General features: G+C 50.1%; 1 protein-coding gene across 1 annotated transcript; it reads left to right on the top strand.

The window, feature by feature from the left end:
• The first annotated feature begins 1,190 nt into the window (after nt 1–1,190).
• GEMIN2 (gem nuclear organelle associated protein 2) lies at nt 1,191–17,885 on the top strand. The gene is made up of 10 exons (XM_032969751.2): nt 1,191–1,514; nt 3,248–3,335; nt 6,262–6,351; nt 7,412–7,471; nt 9,368–9,520; nt 12,250–12,294; nt 13,969–14,037; nt 14,491–14,601; nt 15,650–15,708; nt 17,166–17,885. The coding sequence occupies exons 1-10, from the start codon at nt 1,396–1,398 to the stop codon at nt 17,197–17,199; spliced, it is 828 nt and encodes a 275-aa protein (XP_032825642.1). The 5' UTR covers nt 1,191–1,395; the 3' UTR covers nt 17,200–17,885.
• Nucleotides 17,886–20,082: the final 2,197 nt, after the last annotated feature.

Genomic DNA, 20,082 nt, shown 5'->3' with positions numbered 1-20,082 from the left:
TCGCGTGCGCTATCCCATGCGCAGGATACACTTAAACTACAATTTGCACAATAAAAAAAATATCAACCACATCTATGAACTATAGTTAAAAATGAAATGTGCGTTTCATTTTTAACCACTGCACTTATAAATATGTAAACTTGCTGCAGCATATCCAGGGTGTCTTCTCGATAAAAAAAAAACATTCTGGAAAGCTGTTGGGCTAGCTTGGAGTATAGATTATCGGCGTAAGGCACTACCACTAGAGTATATATGATGTGATACATATTCCTAAACAGTGGTCATTGTGCCCTATATTTCTATAAACGGGTTCAGGGTAGTTTAAAATAAGGCGAAACGTATGGATGTGGGGTGCCAACATGATTCCCAGAATAGCAAACATTAAACACTGAGTCATCAATTAGCCGAATGATGGTGGCTACGCACATGGCCTAACACATTCCTGCGGAGGGAGCTGGTAGGAACGTTGGGTTGCTCGGTCAATGGCCAGGGTCAACGGCGGCGTGGTGTATTCCGCAAATATGCCCGACTGTGAGGGCGGGCACAAGCCGGCGTGAGTAGGTTAAACGTTGAGTTTTATAAGGGCACCACGGGGTGACCAGCCCCTCCCCTCCCACCCTCCACCCAGCCCCACCCTCCCTACCCAGGAGCAAGGGGGGAGAGGGGGGGGTGGGGGTGTGGGGTCGGGGGAGGGGAGGCGCTGCGTGGAGTAGTAGCGCCTCCCCTACCCCACACCCCACCCCTCCCTCTCCCCCCTTGCTCCTCCCCCTTGCTTGCCACCAACCCTAAGATATACGCCCACCACCTTGATTGCCTGTATAACCTCTTACCACGGCAACTCTCACTCCCACTTCAGCAAAAAAAATTATTGCTTCCCACCTAATGATGATGATTGCTTGTGTTGCAATCGCAAACGTCGTGATTTAATTTATTTTATACCTACGTGACTTTACCGAAAGACCCAAAGAGTATTTCTTGACTGCTGTTACGATTCAACTTTCAGTTTCACTCAACCCACGACAACACTGACGCGCTTACCCAACCACGTGCTTACAAATCCCGGCCCCTTGCGCACGTGGCCATGCCCCAAGCTGAACCCTCCAATCACAATCGGCGTTTTATCCCGACAGCGCGCCTCCCATTGGCTGAGTCTCCCCGTAGTGGGCGTATATGTTAAGGTTGGTGGCGAGTCGAGCATGCATCGTTTAAATCAAATGGCGATCGCCATAGCGTGAAGCGTACGTTACGGTGCATTTCTGGATGGCTACGCACCATTTGGGCCTGTGCTTTTTATCCACATGTGGACGTGGGAGTAGTGGTTGTTTGCTGTCTTCGTGTTTATTGCGTTAAAGTTTATTATTTTTAAAGGTGGAAACTTGTCGAACACGGGGGGAGATGATGGAGGACGACTTTGTATTAATGCCGCAGCTGTTGCCTGTGGAGGAGAGCGGAGGAGGGGAGGAGGCGGCGAGCGGACCGCCAGTAACACCGGCAGAGTATCTGAATCGGGTCCGGTAGGGACATCAACAACATCAACACCATCATCGTCAACACCATCGTCAACACCATCATCACCATCATTAACAACATCATCATCACCATCATCAACATCATTAACATCACCATCAACACCATCATCAACACCATCAACATCATTAACATCATCAACATCATTAACATCATCATCAGCATCATCACCATCATCAACATCATCAACACCATAATCACCATCAACACCATCATCACCATCATCAACATCATTAACATCATCATCACCATCAACACCATCATCACCATCATCAACATCATTAACATCATCACCATTAACATCATCATCGACATCACCATTAACATCATCACCAACATCATCGTCACTATTGACATCATGATCATCAACTTCATCGACATCACCATTAACAGCATCATCCCAAGCACTACAATCCCATGGTATTCCCAGGATGTCTACCTTCCCAAACACTACAATCCCATGGTATTCCCAGGAAGTTTTCTATACCAAGCACTACAATCCCATGGTATTCCCAGGATGTCTTCCATCCCAAGCACTACAACCCCCATGGTATTCTCAGGAAGTCTTCCATCCCAAGCACTACAATCCCATGGTATTCCCAGGAAGTCTACCTTCCCAAGAACTACAATCCCATGGTATTCCCAGGAAGTTTTCCATACCAAGCACTACAACCCCCATGGTATTCTCAGGAAGTCTTCCATCCCAAGCATTACAATCCCATGGTATTCCCAGGAAGTCTACCTTCCCAAGAATTACAATCCCATGGTATTCCCAGGAAGTTTTCGATACCAAGCACTACAACCCCCATGGTATTCTCAGGAAGTCTGTCATCCCAAGCATTACAATCCCATGGTATTCCCAGGAAGTCTACCTTCCCAAGAACTACAATCCCATGGTATTCCCAGGAAGTTTTCCATCCCAAGAACTACAATCCCATGGTATTCCCAGGAAGTTTTCTATACCAAGCACTACAACCCCCATGGTATTCTCAGGAAGTCTGTCATCCCAAGCATTACAATCCCATGGTATTCCCAGGAAGTTTTCTATACCAACCATTACAATCCCATGGTATTCTCAGGAAGTCTGTCATTCCAACCATTACAATCCCATGGTATTCCCAGGAAGTCTGTCATCCCAAGCACTACAACCCCCATGGTATTCTCAGGAAGTCTTCCATCCCAAGCACTACAATCCCATGGTATTCTCAGGAAGTCTTCCATTCCAAGCATTACAATCCCATGGTGTTCCCAGGAAGTCTGTCATCCCAAGCACTACAACCACGCTCACCCTTGCTGTTAATTGCAAAGCAGCGTTAATACGAAGGTGTATTTAAAAAAAACTAAACACTTTTTATTTTACCAGGTAAGGCCCACTGAGCTTATGCTGCTCTTTTTCATTTTCAGAAGCGACCTGGCCACAAATGATAGCTCAACGAAGTGGCTTATCATGATGACATTTATACCGGTCAAATACTCTAAACGCGTGATGTTAATTCTAATGTGGAGGGGAAAACCGGAGGATCCGGAGGAAAAATTTACGCGACCACGTTGGAAAGAGAGAAATTCAAACTCCAAATACCACAGCAGGCATCAGGGTCGGGATCAAACCCACGACTTTCTGTATACCAGGCGAGGGAGTTAACATCTCTCCACCGCGGCACCCCACGTCAGATCCATCTCGCCCGTCACCGTTATTTCTGAACGTGCCTTGTCTGCTCAGGCTTGAAGCTGCCAGATGCCCCGAAGTTGCCGTGGCCAACATTGACCCAGAAAAACTCAAGCGGAAGCAACCGGTGAAAGTATCGAATGTGAGTCGTACATTTGTCTTTCTATCCATCCAGGAGAAGGTCCACGCTGAGTTGTCGGCCTCTATTTTTACACGCTTTCATTTCACTCGCTCTGTATGTTCTTGTTGTTGTATCCTCAAATCTTGTAACTCAATTTTAACCCACTTCCCCAATGTGGTATCGACAGAAAACTTGGTATACTTATGTCATACTGTAGACAATACTATATTCTATCATAAAAAATAAAAAAATATATATTTTTAAACATTCTTTTTTATATGTTATGTTTCGGCTTGGGTCTAATTGCCCACGCTCAACTCACGTTGGCTGTAATTGCCCACGGCCCCTTACGTTGTGGCAAGCTTTGGGGCCACTTTCTGGAGTCGTGGAGTTCTTCCATTACTAGTACATTTCATAAACGCGTGTCTTTTGAAAAAGTTTTTTTTTTAATATTACTTATTTCAGGGAGTCTTGCATTGTGTCATGAATTTTTTTTTTGTAAAAATCATCTTGTACGTATCCAATTCTTTTTTTTAACCAGGCACTGTACCCATCATCATCAATATCATCAGCAGCCATGATTTATCCGCTGCTGGATTAAGGCTGCCCTCAAGCTGTCACCATGCCCGACGGTCACATGATGCGACCAAACTCGTGGAGCTCCTGCATGCGAGCTGACCTGGCCCGTCCGCGTGTTCCCTCTCTTCACCCTCGCTCCATCGTTAGTCTTGACCCCTGGCTATCAGCAGCCCCTATTGCAGACGTGCCCCCCCCCCCCCCCCCCCGTGCAAGCCTCTCACTCAACTTTTTACCCTACAGTCAATATATCGGCAATCGAATTGCGCACTTTCAGTTGGCGGTCGGTCGACGTCCAAAGTGGACTGCGGCCCTCCAGGGAATGGCAGCGCCCTCCCCATGGTCACCCCCCCCCCGCCCCAACCCGCTGCGATCCGTGGATCAAACAAAGTCACGCGAGACGCCAGTGTATGGCAGCGAGAGCAGTTTCGGCGAATGCTGTCGCAAGAGATCACACGTTTGGCGCAACGGTGACGATTGAGTGACTGTGGGTTCTCTTAACCTGCATTTGTGAAACATTTCTTTTGAGCGGGCTATAAATGTGAACCGGTGTTCGAAATTCCGATTGTCATCAGCAGTGCAGCTGGCTCGGTAAAACCTGCTGGATTTTTTCCTGACGTTATTGGAGGGAGAAGTCCACAGACACCATGGGGACCCCGTTGAGCCTGGAGCAACGCGGCGCCGCGTTCGATTGGCAGCACTCTGCTGATGATATTCATGAATTTAGGTTTTAGTTTTGCTGCTGTACATTTTCAAATTATAAGCCGCTTTGTTGAGACATCGTTTTGTGGCCAGGTCGCGTCTGACAAATAAGTGAGCAGCTCCAGTGGACTTTACCTGGTGAGTTAAAACATTATTTAGTTTTATTTGTATATATATTTTTTTGCGATTTTATTGTACCTTTCCTGTACTTTGCACTCCTATCGTGTTTTTCTAGTGTTTGTTTTTTAACGTTCTGACACCATGCCCCTACAGGGCATCTGTGAAAATAGCTTCATAGCTCATCGGATTCCCCAAGTATTAATACATGTTCTGATTCTGATTCATTCAGAAAATGAAAACCGGTTCAGAGTTTTGCCTGGTTCCATAAATGGTCCTGGAAAACATTGGCGGTACGTTCGATCTCTTTTTCCACTGCCACAACTGAGCCGCGCCAAGCCGGCCCGGCACGGCTCAAGATGTTACGTGTTTTTCCACTGACATCACACGCACGTGCGTTTCGAGTCAGAACGCATGTGGGGAAGCGGTAGTGCCGTGGTTAGCGCGCTGCACTACGAACCTGGCAACCCGAGTTCAATTCCCGCTCACGGCCAACACCAATGATGATTATCTGTACTGGTCCTGGGCCTCCCCCAGGTCGACTCGGCCTCAAATCAATACCTAGTGCGGTGTGTAAACATTGCCAATCGGCAGCCCGGCATGGTGTTGGCCACCCACCCCCTCGGCCTTCATAGGTGCTCTCTAAACAGCACTTGCCCCTACAGTCTGTTCAGGCTGTACTGGAGGATCTTTGTTTTTGACGCGGTGTCTTCACCCTGTGTACCCACCGACGTGGCACGCAATGAACGTCTCGTCAGCCCCGCCCCTGGCCCTGCTTGGCCCCAGAGACAGATTCAGATGTGTTTTGCAGCCAGCGTATAAACGGTTTTTGTTCCGGTCGGCTCGAAAAACAGCCAGTGGAGTTCCATAATAACGGGGGTTTTTTTGGGTTAGATCTCGTAGTAAGGCTTGTCTTGTGCCAGTTAGTTACTACTTCAGCACACCGGTGTGTTGGCAGGTGAACCCAGAACATTTTCAATTCGAGTCCTGTGACATGTCGCTGGTTATTACAACAACAACAACAACCAGCTTTGTCAGGCGATAGCCAGAAGAGTGATGAAGTCTTCTTCCTGTTTCCGGTCTCAAATAGAGGAGCAAAGGTGACGCCATCACTGTGAACCTATCAGCTGCGAAGACTGGAGGGGGGGTTAATGTAGTCCTATAAGTTACAACGGATCATGTTAGCCTGAGAATATGCAGTACCTGATTATTGGTTAATCAACATACCTAGCGTATGTACATTATGTAGATCTGAGAATATGCAGCCAATGGAGAAAAAAAAACGCCCAGACCGTGAGAGCCCTACGCTGGCTCGGCTGTGCGGGTGGAAGAGGCCGGTATTGGTGAAGGTGGTATCGCGATGGTCGTGTCTGGTAGGATGGGGATGGTTCAGTTTTATTTGTATGTCTTTGGGTGATTTGTTTGCCTTTCCTATACTTTCCACTCTTAACGTGTTCTTACCCGCTCCTACTGAACGTCTGTGAAAAAGAGCTTCATAGCTCATCGGATTCCCCCGGTCTAAATCAATATTATTCTGATTCTCTCGTTCCAGCCGTGCGGTTGTCTGCCAGCTCCACGCGGCTTCGCCCCCAGCGTCGAGTGGCAGATGCAGCAGCAGGCCGCCTTCTCCGCCATGCGCCAGGTGAAGCCGAGGGTCGGCCGGTGAAGCCGAGGGTCGGCCGGTGAAGCCGAGGGACTGCCGGTGAAGCCGTCGATCGATTCGGCGCGGTTCGCGAAGTGGGTTAGCGGCAGGGGCTAACTGGGCCGACCCCGGCACCAAAGCAGTCTTGGTTACCGATAAGCCGGACGGTGACGAGATGTTGACCACCTCGCCTGGTTTGTAGGAGGACATGGGTTCGATCCCGATACCTGTGTATATGGAGTTTGCATGTCTCTCTCCCCGTGGTTGCGTAGAATTTTCTCCGGGTCCTCCGGTTTTACTCTGAACGCACATTTAGAATCAATGTGCGTTCAAAGTATTTGGCTGCTATAAGTTTCCACGCGATAAATCACTTTGTTGAGCGATCACTTGTGGCCCGTCACAGAGCTATACAGCCAAAATAGGCTTTACCTGGTAAAATACTTTTTTAAAATTTTAGCCGGGCAGTGGTGACTACCGCTGCATGCGGCCTGTGGCCCGGCACCGTGGAGGCAGCAAGGGTTGGTGAATCGCACGAGCATAGTAATATTCCCCGTGGGCGTCGAAGAGGTGCCGTACCCTGATAATATTTAAATGGGCTCAAGAGTGATCTCCTGTTCGAATGAGCACCAATGCTTCAATGTTCATCTCCTCATCTCCTCCAGCTGCAAGAGCCAATGGTGGGGGGAGGGTTGAGGGAGGGATATTGGGCTGAGTCGACCATCAACCGGGTTTTAAACTCGCGGCCTTCCGACTGTGAGCCGCCCGCTCCACAGCTGAGCAGCCCAAACGGCGGCATCAGTGAGCCCCCGGTCAAACGTGCAACGTGGGCTCAGCGTGGGCTCAACGTTGGCCCAACGTGGGCTCAACGTTGGCCCAACGTTGGCCCAACGTGAGCTCAACGTGGGCTCAACGTTGGCCCAACGTTGGCCCAACGTGGGCTCAACGTGGGCTCAACGTTGGCCCAACGTGGGCTCAACGTTGGCCCAGCGTGGGCTCAACGTGGGCCCAGCGCTCCCTATTCACCGGACGACTGCATAATACCCCGTGTTTTACGTTTCAGAAAATATCAAGGAACAAAGCAAGACGGATACTCCTAAAGCTACACAGCGACATAAAGATGGTACGCCCACTGCGCCCATGGGATGGAGCACACGTGCACAGTTGAAATGCTTAAAAGTTATTATTTTTAAAATGCTTTTGTTTAAAATCCCCCGACAGTGGGGACCGTCTGGGGTGAGGTCGTCCAGGCTCTCGCCACCATGGAGCGTTAGAATGTTTTTTTAAATTACACCACAGTAAAAGGTGTCTTGTGGTCAGTGCAGGGTGTGTGTGGTGTTTCTTGGGGGCTTTGTTATTTTGCCCCAGTCTTATCCGGATTGTGCTATCGGCGTCTTGTCATGAGACTGGGCACCACGGTGGCTAGGAGATGTCAACTACCTCGCCCGGTATGCAGGAGGTCGTGGGCTCGATCCCGACCCTGACGCCTGCTGCTGCTGTATATTTGGAGTTTGCGTGTCTCTCTCACCCCATGGTTGAATGGAGTTGGACCGGTTTCGACGCACTTGACCCCCATCAGCAGTGTGTGGTCCATTCGGCACAGTAACATTGAACAGATCTAGTGTCTACAATCTCAATATAGGTAGTCCATAGTACTCATAATCTAAGTCATTATTTAGACTGTAGGAATCCGATGAACAACTAAGATGTTTTTCACAGATGCCCACTAGGGGACGGCTCGATAAGCTACGGGTGAGCAAGTTCGTACTATTACAGTAAAAACCTTGGATTGCGAGCATAATTCGTTCCGGAAACGTGTTTGTAATCCAAAGCACTCGTATATCAAAGTTAATTTCCCCATAAGAAATAATGGAAACTCAGATGATTCGTTCCACAACCCAAAAATATTCATAGAAAAATTATTAATACAAAATAGCTTTTTATATTTTGATTATTTAAGTTTAATATAAAGTAATCAAATGTATTAATTCAATTTAATCGTGGCTGGTGTGAGGGAGACGAGAGAGAGGAGAGGAGGAGGGGTCATTGGTCACAACACTATAGTACTGTAGTAAACAGTATACACGTGGTCACAACACTATAGTACTGTAGTAAACAGTATACACGTGGTCACAACACTATAGTAAACAGTATACACGTGGTCACAACACTATGCTGTAGTAAACAGTATACACGTGGTCACAACACTATAGTAAATAGTATACACGTGGTCACAACACTACTGTAGTAAACACTATACACGTGGTCACAACACTATAGTACTGTAGTAAACAGTATACACGTGGTCACAACACTATAGTAAACAGTATACACGTGGTCACAACACTATGCTGTAGTAAACAGTATACACGTGGTCACAACACTATAGTAAATAGTATACACGTGGTCACAACACTACTGTAGTAAACACTATACACGTGGTCACAACACTATACTGTAGTAAACAGTATACACGTGGTCACAACACTATACTGTAGTAAACAGTATACACGTGATCACAACACTACTGTAGTAAACACTATACACGTGGTCACAACACTAGTGTAGTAAACAGTATACACATCACAACACTATACTGTAGTAAACAGTATACACGTGGTCACAACACTGTAGTAAACAGGATACACGTGGTCACAACACTGCAGTAAACAGTATACGCTTGCACGGATGTTGACTATACGAGTGAGGCATGCCGACTGAGACCGAGCAAGGGAGACGATTACCCACAATCCTGCAGCGAGAGAGATAGAGAAGAACCATCGGCTCAGTTGTGATCACGTGACGCTCGGCAGACAAAGCTGTATACTGTACGTACTGCTCGTATTGCAAGACCTCGCTCGTTTATCAAGTTAAAATTTACTTGAAAAATTTGCTCGCCTTGCAAAACACTCGCAGACCACGTTACTCGCAATCCAAGGTTTCACTGTATAGGACTTCCTCCAGCACCGATACTTCAGCGCGCGTCTCTTCTGCGCGTTCCTGCAATGTAACGACGCAGCCAGAAGCGGAGGATGAGGAGGGGTGGAAGCGGTTCTGCTTGGGGGAGCGGCGGTACGGCAGCAGAGCGCAATCCGAACCCCCCCCCGCCGCCGCCGCCGGCGTCCACGACGACCCCGCAGACGGCGAAGAGCTGGACCTCGACTTCCTGAAGGTGAGCGCCGCGCTCGCGGCGAGGTGTTATCTCCCTCGCCTGGTGCGCAGGAGGTCGTGGGATCGATCCCTGACCCTGACGATGCCCGTTGTGTATTTGGAGTCCGCGTGTTCTCGCTCTCCCCCGTGCTGGTCGCGTGGATGGTTCTGCGGGTTCCCCGGGTTTTGCTCTCCACCGCATTTTGAATCAACGCGCGTTTTGATTATTTGGCTGCTGAAAAAGAGCTAATAGCTCGGTTGGCTTTACATGGTTAAAAAACGCTTTAGCTTGGAGCTGCTGCACGCACCATTTCCCCATATTTTTATGCTTTACCGCGACTCTGGTTAAAAGCGTTGACATCGCTTTAGCTGTGTCTGTCCGCCTGTAACCGGGGCAGGAGCGGAGGTGGGTGGGTGTCAAAGTAACACTCGGAACGACGATCCCAATATCAACTAAACTTAGTAGGACGTGAAGTTGCTATTAAGCCCCTTTCCCACGTCATTCGTTTTTCTTCCAATTCCGTTCCGATGACGTACGTGAACACGAAATACAAAATAAAATAACTTTATAGGTACCGAGGCTCCCACAAGGCCATGCGGGAGGGCGCGTGGCACAGATTTGCGCCAGCTATCGTAGAGTGCGGTCGTGCCACTACGGTTCTCCACGGTGAGTGCAATGTCTTTATAAACAACGGCGCTACGTCTCTCTAAATAAAATGAACGGTGAACCGCTCGCTCGTTCCGAGATTCGTCGGTGAACGGGGATGCCCACACCCTGCAACTTGCAGACGTGTCGGAACGGGAAAGGGGTTGAGGGACTCCTCGCCCGAGGGAAAACGAGCCGCATCCATCGAAGGGTCGTTGCCCAAAACTTGGTGACACAAAACAGTGCTCAAAAGTGTTCACCGTGTCGGGCAAGGCGACGCCGTCGCGCGCCAGGCACCCTGCTTGCCCTGCCGATGACGCCGTTGCGTGCGACGTCGCCTCGTTAGGTTTCGATCGCAGACTTTTAAACGCTTGGCGAGAGCACGCCGGGAAGGCTGTTGCGGGATCACCGCGGAAGCGTTGATTCTCGTCCCTGTTGCGTTTCTGTTGAACGCGCCGTTCACGACGGCATGCTGCATCGCGCGGACCCAGCGGTGGCTTCTCCCGAGCCGCATGATGCGGCTCTTTCAGGGCGTCGCGGTGGCTAGGAGATGTTAACTACCTCGCCTGGCATACAAGAAGGTCGTGGGTTCAATCCTTGACCCTGACGCCTGCTGCTGTATATTTGGAGTTTGCGTGTCTCTCTCCCTAACCCGTGGTCGTGCGGATTTTTCTCCGGGTCCTCCGGTTTTTCACTGCACATTTAGAATCAACGTCACCACGCGTTTAGAGAATTTGGCTGCTATTAATGTCCACGTGATAGGTCACTCGTGGAGCTATCATTTGTGATGGCCAGGTCGCTTCTGAAAAAGAGCTACATAGCTCAGCGGGCCTTACCTGATAAAATACAAAAATAGTAATGGTTTAGTTTAATCCGTCTCATGCGGCTCTATCGAAGGTGCATAACTTAAGGTGTACTATCCTGGTAGCAAAGAATAATGAATCTCCCCTGTGCTATGCCGAAAACTGTCTCTATATATACTTATGTATATACTTGACTTTTTGAAGAACTCACGGTGTACTTTTTGGCTCTCAGTCTGCTACAGGTTGGCCACCCCTGAAGTGGCCGATGCGGCCTCCTCTTGCCCCCATGGACAGACGTTAATAATATCGCACAGTGCGAACGCGGCCACCGGCCCCAAAACGGCTGAGCGCTGAGTAACGCCACCGCCCGCTCCGAGCATTCGCCAGGCAGCGGTTGAGATATTCACCAAGTGACTGCTCACGAGAAGCCATCCATGTGCTCACTCGCCAGCCTCGCCTAAACCAGAGCTGCCCTGTCCGATTACTTGGGTAGACATCGGTTACTTGGGTATTAATCTGTGACTTGGGTAGAAATTGGTTACATGGGTATTAATCTGTGACTTGGGTAGACATCGGTTACTTGGGTATTAATCTGTGACTTGGGTAGAAATTGGTTACTTGGGTATTCATCTGTGACTTGGGTAGAAATTGGTTACTTGGGTATTAATTTGTGACTTGGGTAGAAATCTGTGACTTGGGTAGAAATTGGTTACTTGGGTATTAATCTGTCACTTGGGTAGAAATCGGTTACTTCGGTATTAATTTGTGACTTGGGTATTAATCTGTGACTTGGGTAGAAATTGGTTACTTGGGTATTCATCTGTTCCCTAGGTGGTAATCGGTTACTTTGGTAATCATTTACTCTCCTGATTACTGATTATAAAATCGAGTTGTCGACTTTACCGAAAGAACCAAAGAGTATAACTCTAACGTAGTTGGGGAAAAAAGTTTGACCTCTGTTCTCACGTGTGCCGCTGGACGGGCGGTAACGGGTCAGGCTCGGTGATGTCATCCAAAAAATCCTCCGCCGCCGTCACGCTGGGAGGCTCTCGTCGGGGGTTTCCCGCCTTCGGTAGGCAGGATGGTGGGGGGGGGGGACTCCTAATTGTAAAGAGGGGTCCAAGTAATCGAGCAGAAGCCGATTTACAGTTTTAGTTTGAATAACCCAACTTGACTAATCGATCCCGGCTCTGATAGAAACGTTGGCGGTCAGCATCCCGCCGTGCAAGAGAGCCGCTGCGTAGCGTAATACCGCGATGGTAACGCGTTGCCCTCCCCATCTCTCGTCCATGTTCTGAACAGATCGGCACCCCTCCGCTGCTCAGCGTGGTTGGCAACTTGGGTCAAGTAAGTCTTTGCGACACCCCGACGTTTTTTTGTTGTTGTTGTCGGGAGGCTTAAGAAGAACTATTTTCCGTAATACAAATGTTTTTTTTTCGGGTTAGATCGCGTAAATATGAATTTGTCGTTAAACCCGCCACCACCCGGCACGGCCAAATTAGTGTGGGTTGTCACGTAAACGGAACGTGCCAGTGTGTTGGAGAGCAAATCCACGACATTTACGATCCCAGGATGACGCTTCGCCAGTAATTAGAACCGGCATCATCAGGCGGTGATCGCGAAGGCCTACGTGTTAAAAATAACTCTTTTCTTTCTGTCTTGATAAAAAGCGCAAACGCAAAACTATTTGTTTTCTGCATCCGTTATTATCATCATCATCGTCATCATTGTCATCAGCAGCCATGATCTACCTCCACTGCTGGATGGAGGCCCTCCCCTGTGTCGTCGCCATCTCTCGCGGCCTTTCTGATCCCATCGCTCCGCTGTGGACGCGTTCGCTACCTTTGGCCCGCCGCTCCATCGTTAGTCTCAACCACCGGCCATCGCGCCTCCATCCACGCGTGTCCCACCCAAGCCCCCTTTACATGTAACCCGCGTGTTGGTATATTTCACGTTATTAATGTGCATCAGATATGCGCTAGAGATGAGTTTCAGATTTAAAATGTTTGGCTTTTTTTTATTCTGAAGGACGCTTTCTCGTCGTTTTTCGGATAATTTTTGTCACTTCACAATTGAACTTGCCGTCTTGCCGAGAGTAGTAACATAACCCTCCCTGTACCATTTCGATTTAAAGCTTTCGTGACTGCAAGGATTCATCTTCTTTGGTTCTTTCGGTAAAGTCACGTAGAATGAGAATAAAATAATAAATTGATAAAATAAAATAACACAATAATATTCTCACGACGTTTCGGCCACACCACAAGCGGCCTTCATCAGGTGAAGGGACGAGACTGTGTCTGGTAGGACAGCGCTGTCCTACCAGAGACAGTCTCGTCCCTTCACCTGATATTTTATCAATTTATTATTTTATTCTCATTCTACGTGACTTTACCGAAAGAACCAAAGAAGAAGACCTCCCTGTACCATGTGACACCACAGTCGCCACGTCACAGGAAGCACATTTTAAAATGTGCCCATTACAGGAAGTGGCATTGATTCCTGCGGCATTATATTTTTTTCTGACCAATATGAAACGCACACAAAGATCGTATCGTCTGAAATGTCGCGTTTTTTTTTTAAGGCCCAAATTTCCGATTTAAATTTGGGATCAATCGGCAAAATAAGGAACACATTTCCAATACATATGTGAGTGCGCGTGTGTGTATGGTAACGTATGGGGAGCGGTAGTGCAGCGGTTAGCGCTCTGCTACCAACCCGGCGACTCGCATTCGATTCCCGCTCATGGTCAACACCAGTGGCCATTATCTGAAAACACGACCCCTGGTTCTCCCCGAGGTCGACTCGGCCTCAGATGAGCACTTGGTGCAGTGCGTAGTAAAAAACGTCGCCCACTCGGGAGACAAAAGCGGACGGACGTGCTTGGCGCTGGCCGCCCACCCCCTCGTGTGCCGTTCATAGGTGCAACTCGCTCACGGCACTTGCCCCGAAAGTCTGTCGAGGCTATACAGGGGTGGGGGGGGGGGGATCTTTGTCTTTGTGTTTCTGCGTGTGTGGGACCAGGCGACCCTCATCGTGGTGCTCGAGTACCTGACTGTGTGGTTCGAGGAGAGAGGCTTCTCCGAGGAGCTGGTGAGCCCCCCCCCCCCCGATTTGCGAAGTGAACGGCGAATGACAACGCTGAAAACAAACTCGATTTTTTTTTCTTCTTCTTCTCTTTCGAAATTTTATTTTCAAATCGTGGGAATGTTTTTTTTACATTTTTAGTGTGGTGAGTGAACACACAGTGTGTTAGTAGCTGGGTGATCGAGAGTGATTGGGTGGGTGGATAGGTGGATGAGTGGGTGGGTGGGTAAGTGTGTGAGTGAGCGACTTGGCGAGCGAGTTTGTTGTTGTAACCTGACTCGCAAAAAACAGTCTGTCTGCTAGATCAGTGTTAACCGACATTCGATTTTAACCTAATTGCCGAATGCGAATCTTCACTGGTCACTGCAGCGCGACTTACTGCTGCGCCAGAGTGATTTGCAATAGCGGCGAGTGTGGCGGCGGTGGCGGCGTACCGCGGGTGTTCCGTGTTCCTTGCAGGGACGCTGGATCTACGCGCTGCTTGCCTGCATCGAGAAGCCTCTGCTGCCAGAGGCCCACTCCCTGCTGCGACAAATAGCCCGCAACTGTGCCAGCCTCCGGGCCAGTCTGGTGAGTGAAAAGCACAGGAGCCTTTTACCACACCCGTCGCTTGACGGTCAGACCGATATGTTTGGTACTCAGGAGCCGGACCATTAGCCAAGTTCAGTGCGGAACCAAATGATAATGTGACGGTTCTTGTGCAATCATTGGCGACCAGGTTGGGACCATCATCACCTCGCCACCGAGACAGGTGATGGTCCCATCGGATGCCAGAGTGCTGCTCGTTTGAGTGGGGGGGGGGGGGGGGGGTACCACGTGGACTGCCGATTCGTCGGTCCGGCTCGTGGCCGTTTGAAGCGACGGTGAGACCCGTGGCGACTCCTACAAGCTGTGCCGTTTTGTGTTGGTGCCATCTCATAATTTCTTTATTCATTTTTTATTCATCTCATCATGTTGCCAGAAAAAAAGGGGGAAAAACCTATTCTTATATTTTGGTACTGGCAAAGGAGGTCGCATGATGTAGATGCTTACCCGGAGCCCTCTTTACTTTGATAGTGCATCGTCTTTGAGCTGTACGCCTTTTGACGTCCTCTGGTCTAGCACCGTTGGAGATGAGGCTCAAAAGAAAGCCGTCTCTGGTGTGGACCAATCAGTTTCAAGGACAATGCATTTATTATTATCAGTGTTTTTTGTTTGCATTCTGACCACAAGCATTGTGGTTAATGCAAACATGATTCCTTGTAAAAACGTTTCAGTTTTGTTACCAGAAAAAAGGGGAAAAACCTCTTCTTATATTTTGGTACTGAAAACTCATTTTAATTTTTAACTGCTTTTTGTGTAAAAATCTTGACTTAAAGCTTTCGTGACTGCGGGAATTCATATTCTTTGGGTCTTTCGGTGAAGTCACGTCGATAGGTTCAAAGAAAATAACAAAAAAACCTACGACGTTTCGATCGCAACACAAGCGGTCGTCATCAGGAACGCTTGTGTCGGTCGTCCTTCCCCCGCACCTCCGATTTGCACGGTAGGCCACATGCGGTGTAAAATAAGCTGAACATGCATAATAGCTACAACTTACGAACATTATCGTTGTTATTGTTATCTTGTCGCGCTCCAGGAGAGCCCCGAAGACAGCAGGCTGTCTGCGCTCAACTTGCTCATCTGCCTTGTGGCGAGGTGAGTCCACGCTGTGCGGGAGTCTCGCGGCGTTCTCGCGACGTTCTCGCCTTGATGGTGCACGGAAACGGGAGGTGATGCTGATGATGACGACGGTGATGACGATGGTGATGACGACGACGATGATGACGACGACGATGATGACGACGATGACGATGATAATGACGACGATGACGATGAATGATGATAATGACGATGAATGATGATAATGACGATGAATGACGAAGGACGGTGGTGGTGGTGGTGCTGTCGGTGGAGGGAGCTGTAGTGTAGCGGTTAGCGCGCTGCGCTATTAACCCGGCAACCCGAGTTCGATTCCAGCTCACGGCCAACGCCAATAGACCATTATCTCAATCGGTCTTGGGCCTCCCCTGGGTCGAATGGAATACCTGGTGCGGTGCGTAAACATCGCCACTGGGGAGACAAAGACGGCCGAGCGTGATGCTGGACATCCACTCCCCTAGTGTGCCGTGCCGGCCTTCATAGATGCTGCTCGATAACACCACTTGCCCCAACAGTCTGTTAAGGCCACACGGGGGTTAGTTTTTGCTGTTGGTGGTGTCGGTGGCGACACGTGCCCGTGACCACACGACCCTTAAAGCGCCCAGCGTCGCCGGATCTACGGAGGCTAAGCACGGGTAGAATCTAGATGATGAGAACTAATGATGATCGTACTACTCTCTGGTTCTTTCGGTAAAGTCACGTAGAAGGGAAACAATAAAATAATAAAAATATTTTTAAAAATATTTTTTTTATTGTTTTATATTTTTATTATTTTATTGTTTCCCTTCTACGTGACTTTGCTGAAAGAACCAAGAATATGAATCCCTGCAGTCACGAAAGCTTTAAATCAAAGCATAGTAAACTTGGAAGTACAATGCAATACAGCACAGAGAGTCGGCCAACAAAACACCCAAACCTGGTTGATTACGTTCTTCCAAAGATTGCCAAATCGTAATAATTTCAACTTGTAGCGCGCAAACGCACCGCATTCGTTCGCGCTCGTAGAGAGCCTGACACGGTGACACGGTGACACGGTGGCACGGTGGCACGGTGACACGGTGGCACGGTGACACGGTGACACGGTGGCACGGTGACACGGTGACACGGTGACACGGTGACACGGTGGCACGGTGACACGGTGGCACGGTGACACGGTGACACGGTGACACGGTGGCACGGTGACACGGTGACACGGTGGCACGGTGACACGGTGACACGGTGACACGGTGGCACAGTGGTGCCGGGGGGGGGGGGGACCACACAGTGAGGAGCCGGCGCCAACAATTTTCCCAAGCTCTGTGGTCCTCTGTATATCAAGGTGGTGTTATTGGAAATTGATGAGTCTTTACATGTGGGAGGAAACCGGGGGCAGTGGACAAGGGCGGGTGGGGGGGGTAATAATTCACACACCTAGGCCTCCATTGACCGTGCCCTCCGCATTTCTCTCCCAACAGATACTTTGAGCAGAAGGATCTCGCGGACAACTGACGGTGGACTGAGCCGTCGGTTCGCAACGCTCACCTTTACAAAAAAGATTCAATCTGCCCACACCGCCCCCCCCCCCCACCCACCATTTTATTATGATGAATACAAATCTTCATCATAACCGCGATTTTACAGTCTGTGAACAAAGACAAAGATCCCCCGTGTAGTCGTAACAGACTGTTTGGGGGAAAGTGCTGTTATAATGAGTATCAGCAGCGCGACCTATGAAGGGCCTGCACTGTGGCACACGTGGCGAGTTGTGGCCTGGCACCTCACCCGGGGCTGGCCGCCTTTGTCCCGCTCGTGGCGATGTTCACGCGCCGCTCCAGGTACTCGTAGTGGAGGCCGAGTCGACCTAGTGGAGGCCCAGGAATCCGTGAACACAACTCGCGCGGGCGCGCGCGCGCGCAAGCTTGGGACAGGGAAAGCGCGGGGAGCAGTTTTAGAGCTTTGTGTTTTTCGTCGCGCCGCGTCGGCAAGCGGAGTCGAGTTGGCTCGCGATTTTGCCTGCGGCCCGAAACCGCGATCGCTGTGCAGTGGCGGCAGCAGCAGCAGCAGCAGCAGCGTAAAATGTTTTTTTTCATATTGAGAATAAAACTTGCCACGACGATAGCGATGCTCGAGCAGAACTAAGCGAATGTGCGTGTGAATAAACGGCGTGGTGTTTTTTTGATACTACCCATTTTTTACGGAGGCCGTTTGTTTTCATTTCTTCAAAGGCGAGCGCCGTTTTCGCGATTTCACCGCTTACTGGCGTTGAGATCTTACCCCGCGTGGTTTTGTGCGCCGCGGGAAAAGGCCCCCGGAGTGGGGCACCGAGTTGAATGCAGGCTCGTGCTGTGCCCGTGCTGCGTTGTTGGGAATCTCCTCGCGCTCTCCCACTCGGGGTGAAAGCGCTAATCCGGAGATTAGCGCGGCCCGGCTTGTCGCTCCGTCTGTCTGGTGGCCGGTAAAAACGGCACGGTACGATAGGCACGGTACGATAGGCGCAGTAAAAACACAACCTCTCGCCGACGCGATGATCCCATGGGAACTCGTCGCTCTGGAGCAGCAGCAGCAGCAGCAGCTCTCTAGAGTGTGGATCCCCGGGACCACCGGTGGTAGGCCGCGAGGCTCCCCCAGGTGGACAGCGAAGCCCCCCCAGGTGGGCCGCGAGGCTCCCCCAGGTGGGCCGAGAGGCTCCCCCAGGTGGGCCGAGAAGACCCCTCAGGTGGGCCGAGAGGCTCCCCCAGGTGGGCGAGAGGCTCCCCCTGGTGGGCCGAGAGGCTCCCCCAGGTGGGCCGAGAGGCTCCCCCAGGTGGGCTGCGAAGCCCCCCCAGGTGGGCGAGAGGCTCCCCCAGGTGGGCCGCGAGGCTCCCCCTGGTGGGCCGAGAGGCTCCCCCAGGTGGCCGAGAGGCTCCCCCAGGTGGGCCGAGAGGCTCCCCAGGTGGGCCGAGAGGCTCCCCCAGGTGGCCGAGAGGCTCCCCCAGGTGGGCCGCGGTGGCTGTGATACAAACGGAGCTTGATCCTGACAATAATGACGTTTATAATGCCTTTTGTTGCAGACATTGTCTCATATTTTACTTCCGATAGTTAATTTGAAAGTGAAGTTAGGTAAACTACCCTAACATCTAAATGTGCCCCCCCCCCAAAAAAAAACATAGCTACGAGTTTAAAAATATATATATTGTTATGCTCCGGTAATATGAATCATTCCGTATTGCTGTTAATTAAGAGAGAAGTGAATGCGTTTTGCCAGAATCGGAATATTGAGACTGCATGAAGCGGAATCCGATGAGCTATGAAGCTCTTTGTCACAGATGTCCTGCATGGTTGGGTCACCACGTTAGAGAGGGGGGGGGGGTGGTGGTGCTGGGCAGCTTGAGACGCGCCGCACGAGCGCGTCACGTCTCGCTGTTGCCTGTTGGGCCTCGCCAGGCAGACGAGACGGACCCACGCCAATCAAGTGGTGGACCCGCAACCCCCGTCCAGAGCCGCGTGATCTCAACGTGGCCGTTCCACGGCGCCTGGCGCACGATTGCTCGTGAACGATTCCAGACGTGCGCGCTTTTTCGCCTTGTGGGAAAGTCAACAATAACAACAATAACGCCGCCCGGTTCGTTATGTCACCCGAGAATATCAGGGGTGGGGAACGTCCGGGCCGTATGAGGCACCGCGAAATCATTTGGTGTCTGGCCCTGCCAAGGCAACCGCAGGCGGGACTCGAAATTCAAGAAATCTCGGAGCAAAACGTGGAAAAGCAGCCGCGAGTAGCAGCAGCATCATCAATGCCGGCTAACATCACACGCCTCACCAAAGAGAAGCAGTTCCAGCCATCGCATTAAGGGGGGAGTAGTTCATTAAAAATGTTTGACAAAAATATAACAGGCAAATTTTAAAGTTGATAATTTTGTACGGGCCCGCGAATGATGTAATATAAATATCCGAATGGCCCTTGGCAGAGAAAAGGTTCCCCTGCCCTAGACCGTCGCGGTATTAGAATCGTCCCGTGCTCGTGAGCAGACGGCAATGTACAGCGTGGTCCACATGTTTTGTGACGCACATTTAATTCCCTATGAACGTAATTTTGTTTAAAGTAAGGTTTTTTTGTTTAAAACGACAATGAATATGCAAAGGAACAAGGGGTTTCGCAGATGCGGTTGTTCCGGCTCGGGATATGCCTTGCGGGTTACCTAACCGGGTCAGATGGGGCTGAAGTTAAACCCTGGTCATCAAGGCAGTGGTGGGCTTACCGATAACCCCACCCCACACCCCCCTGTTTAAGAATGTGGAATTTCCTCCGGTGCAGTCGTCCAACGGGCGATAGCTGCCAGGGCAGCCACGGGCTGGTTCGAGCCGTCTTCTCTGTTAAAAACAAAAAAATTTACTCCACTGCCAATTTCATGC

The sequence above is a fragment of the Petromyzon marinus genome, chromosome 42 (assembly GCF_048934315.1).
Source record: "Petromyzon marinus isolate PM22_M1 ecotype Great Lakes invasive population chromosome 42, UKy_Petmar_22M1.pri1.0, whole genome shotgun sequence".
In the NCBI taxonomy this organism is placed as follows: Eukaryota; Metazoa; Chordata; class Hyperoartia; order Petromyzontiformes; family Petromyzontidae; genus Petromyzon; species Petromyzon marinus.
This window is presented reverse-complemented; position numbering and strand designations above follow the sequence as displayed.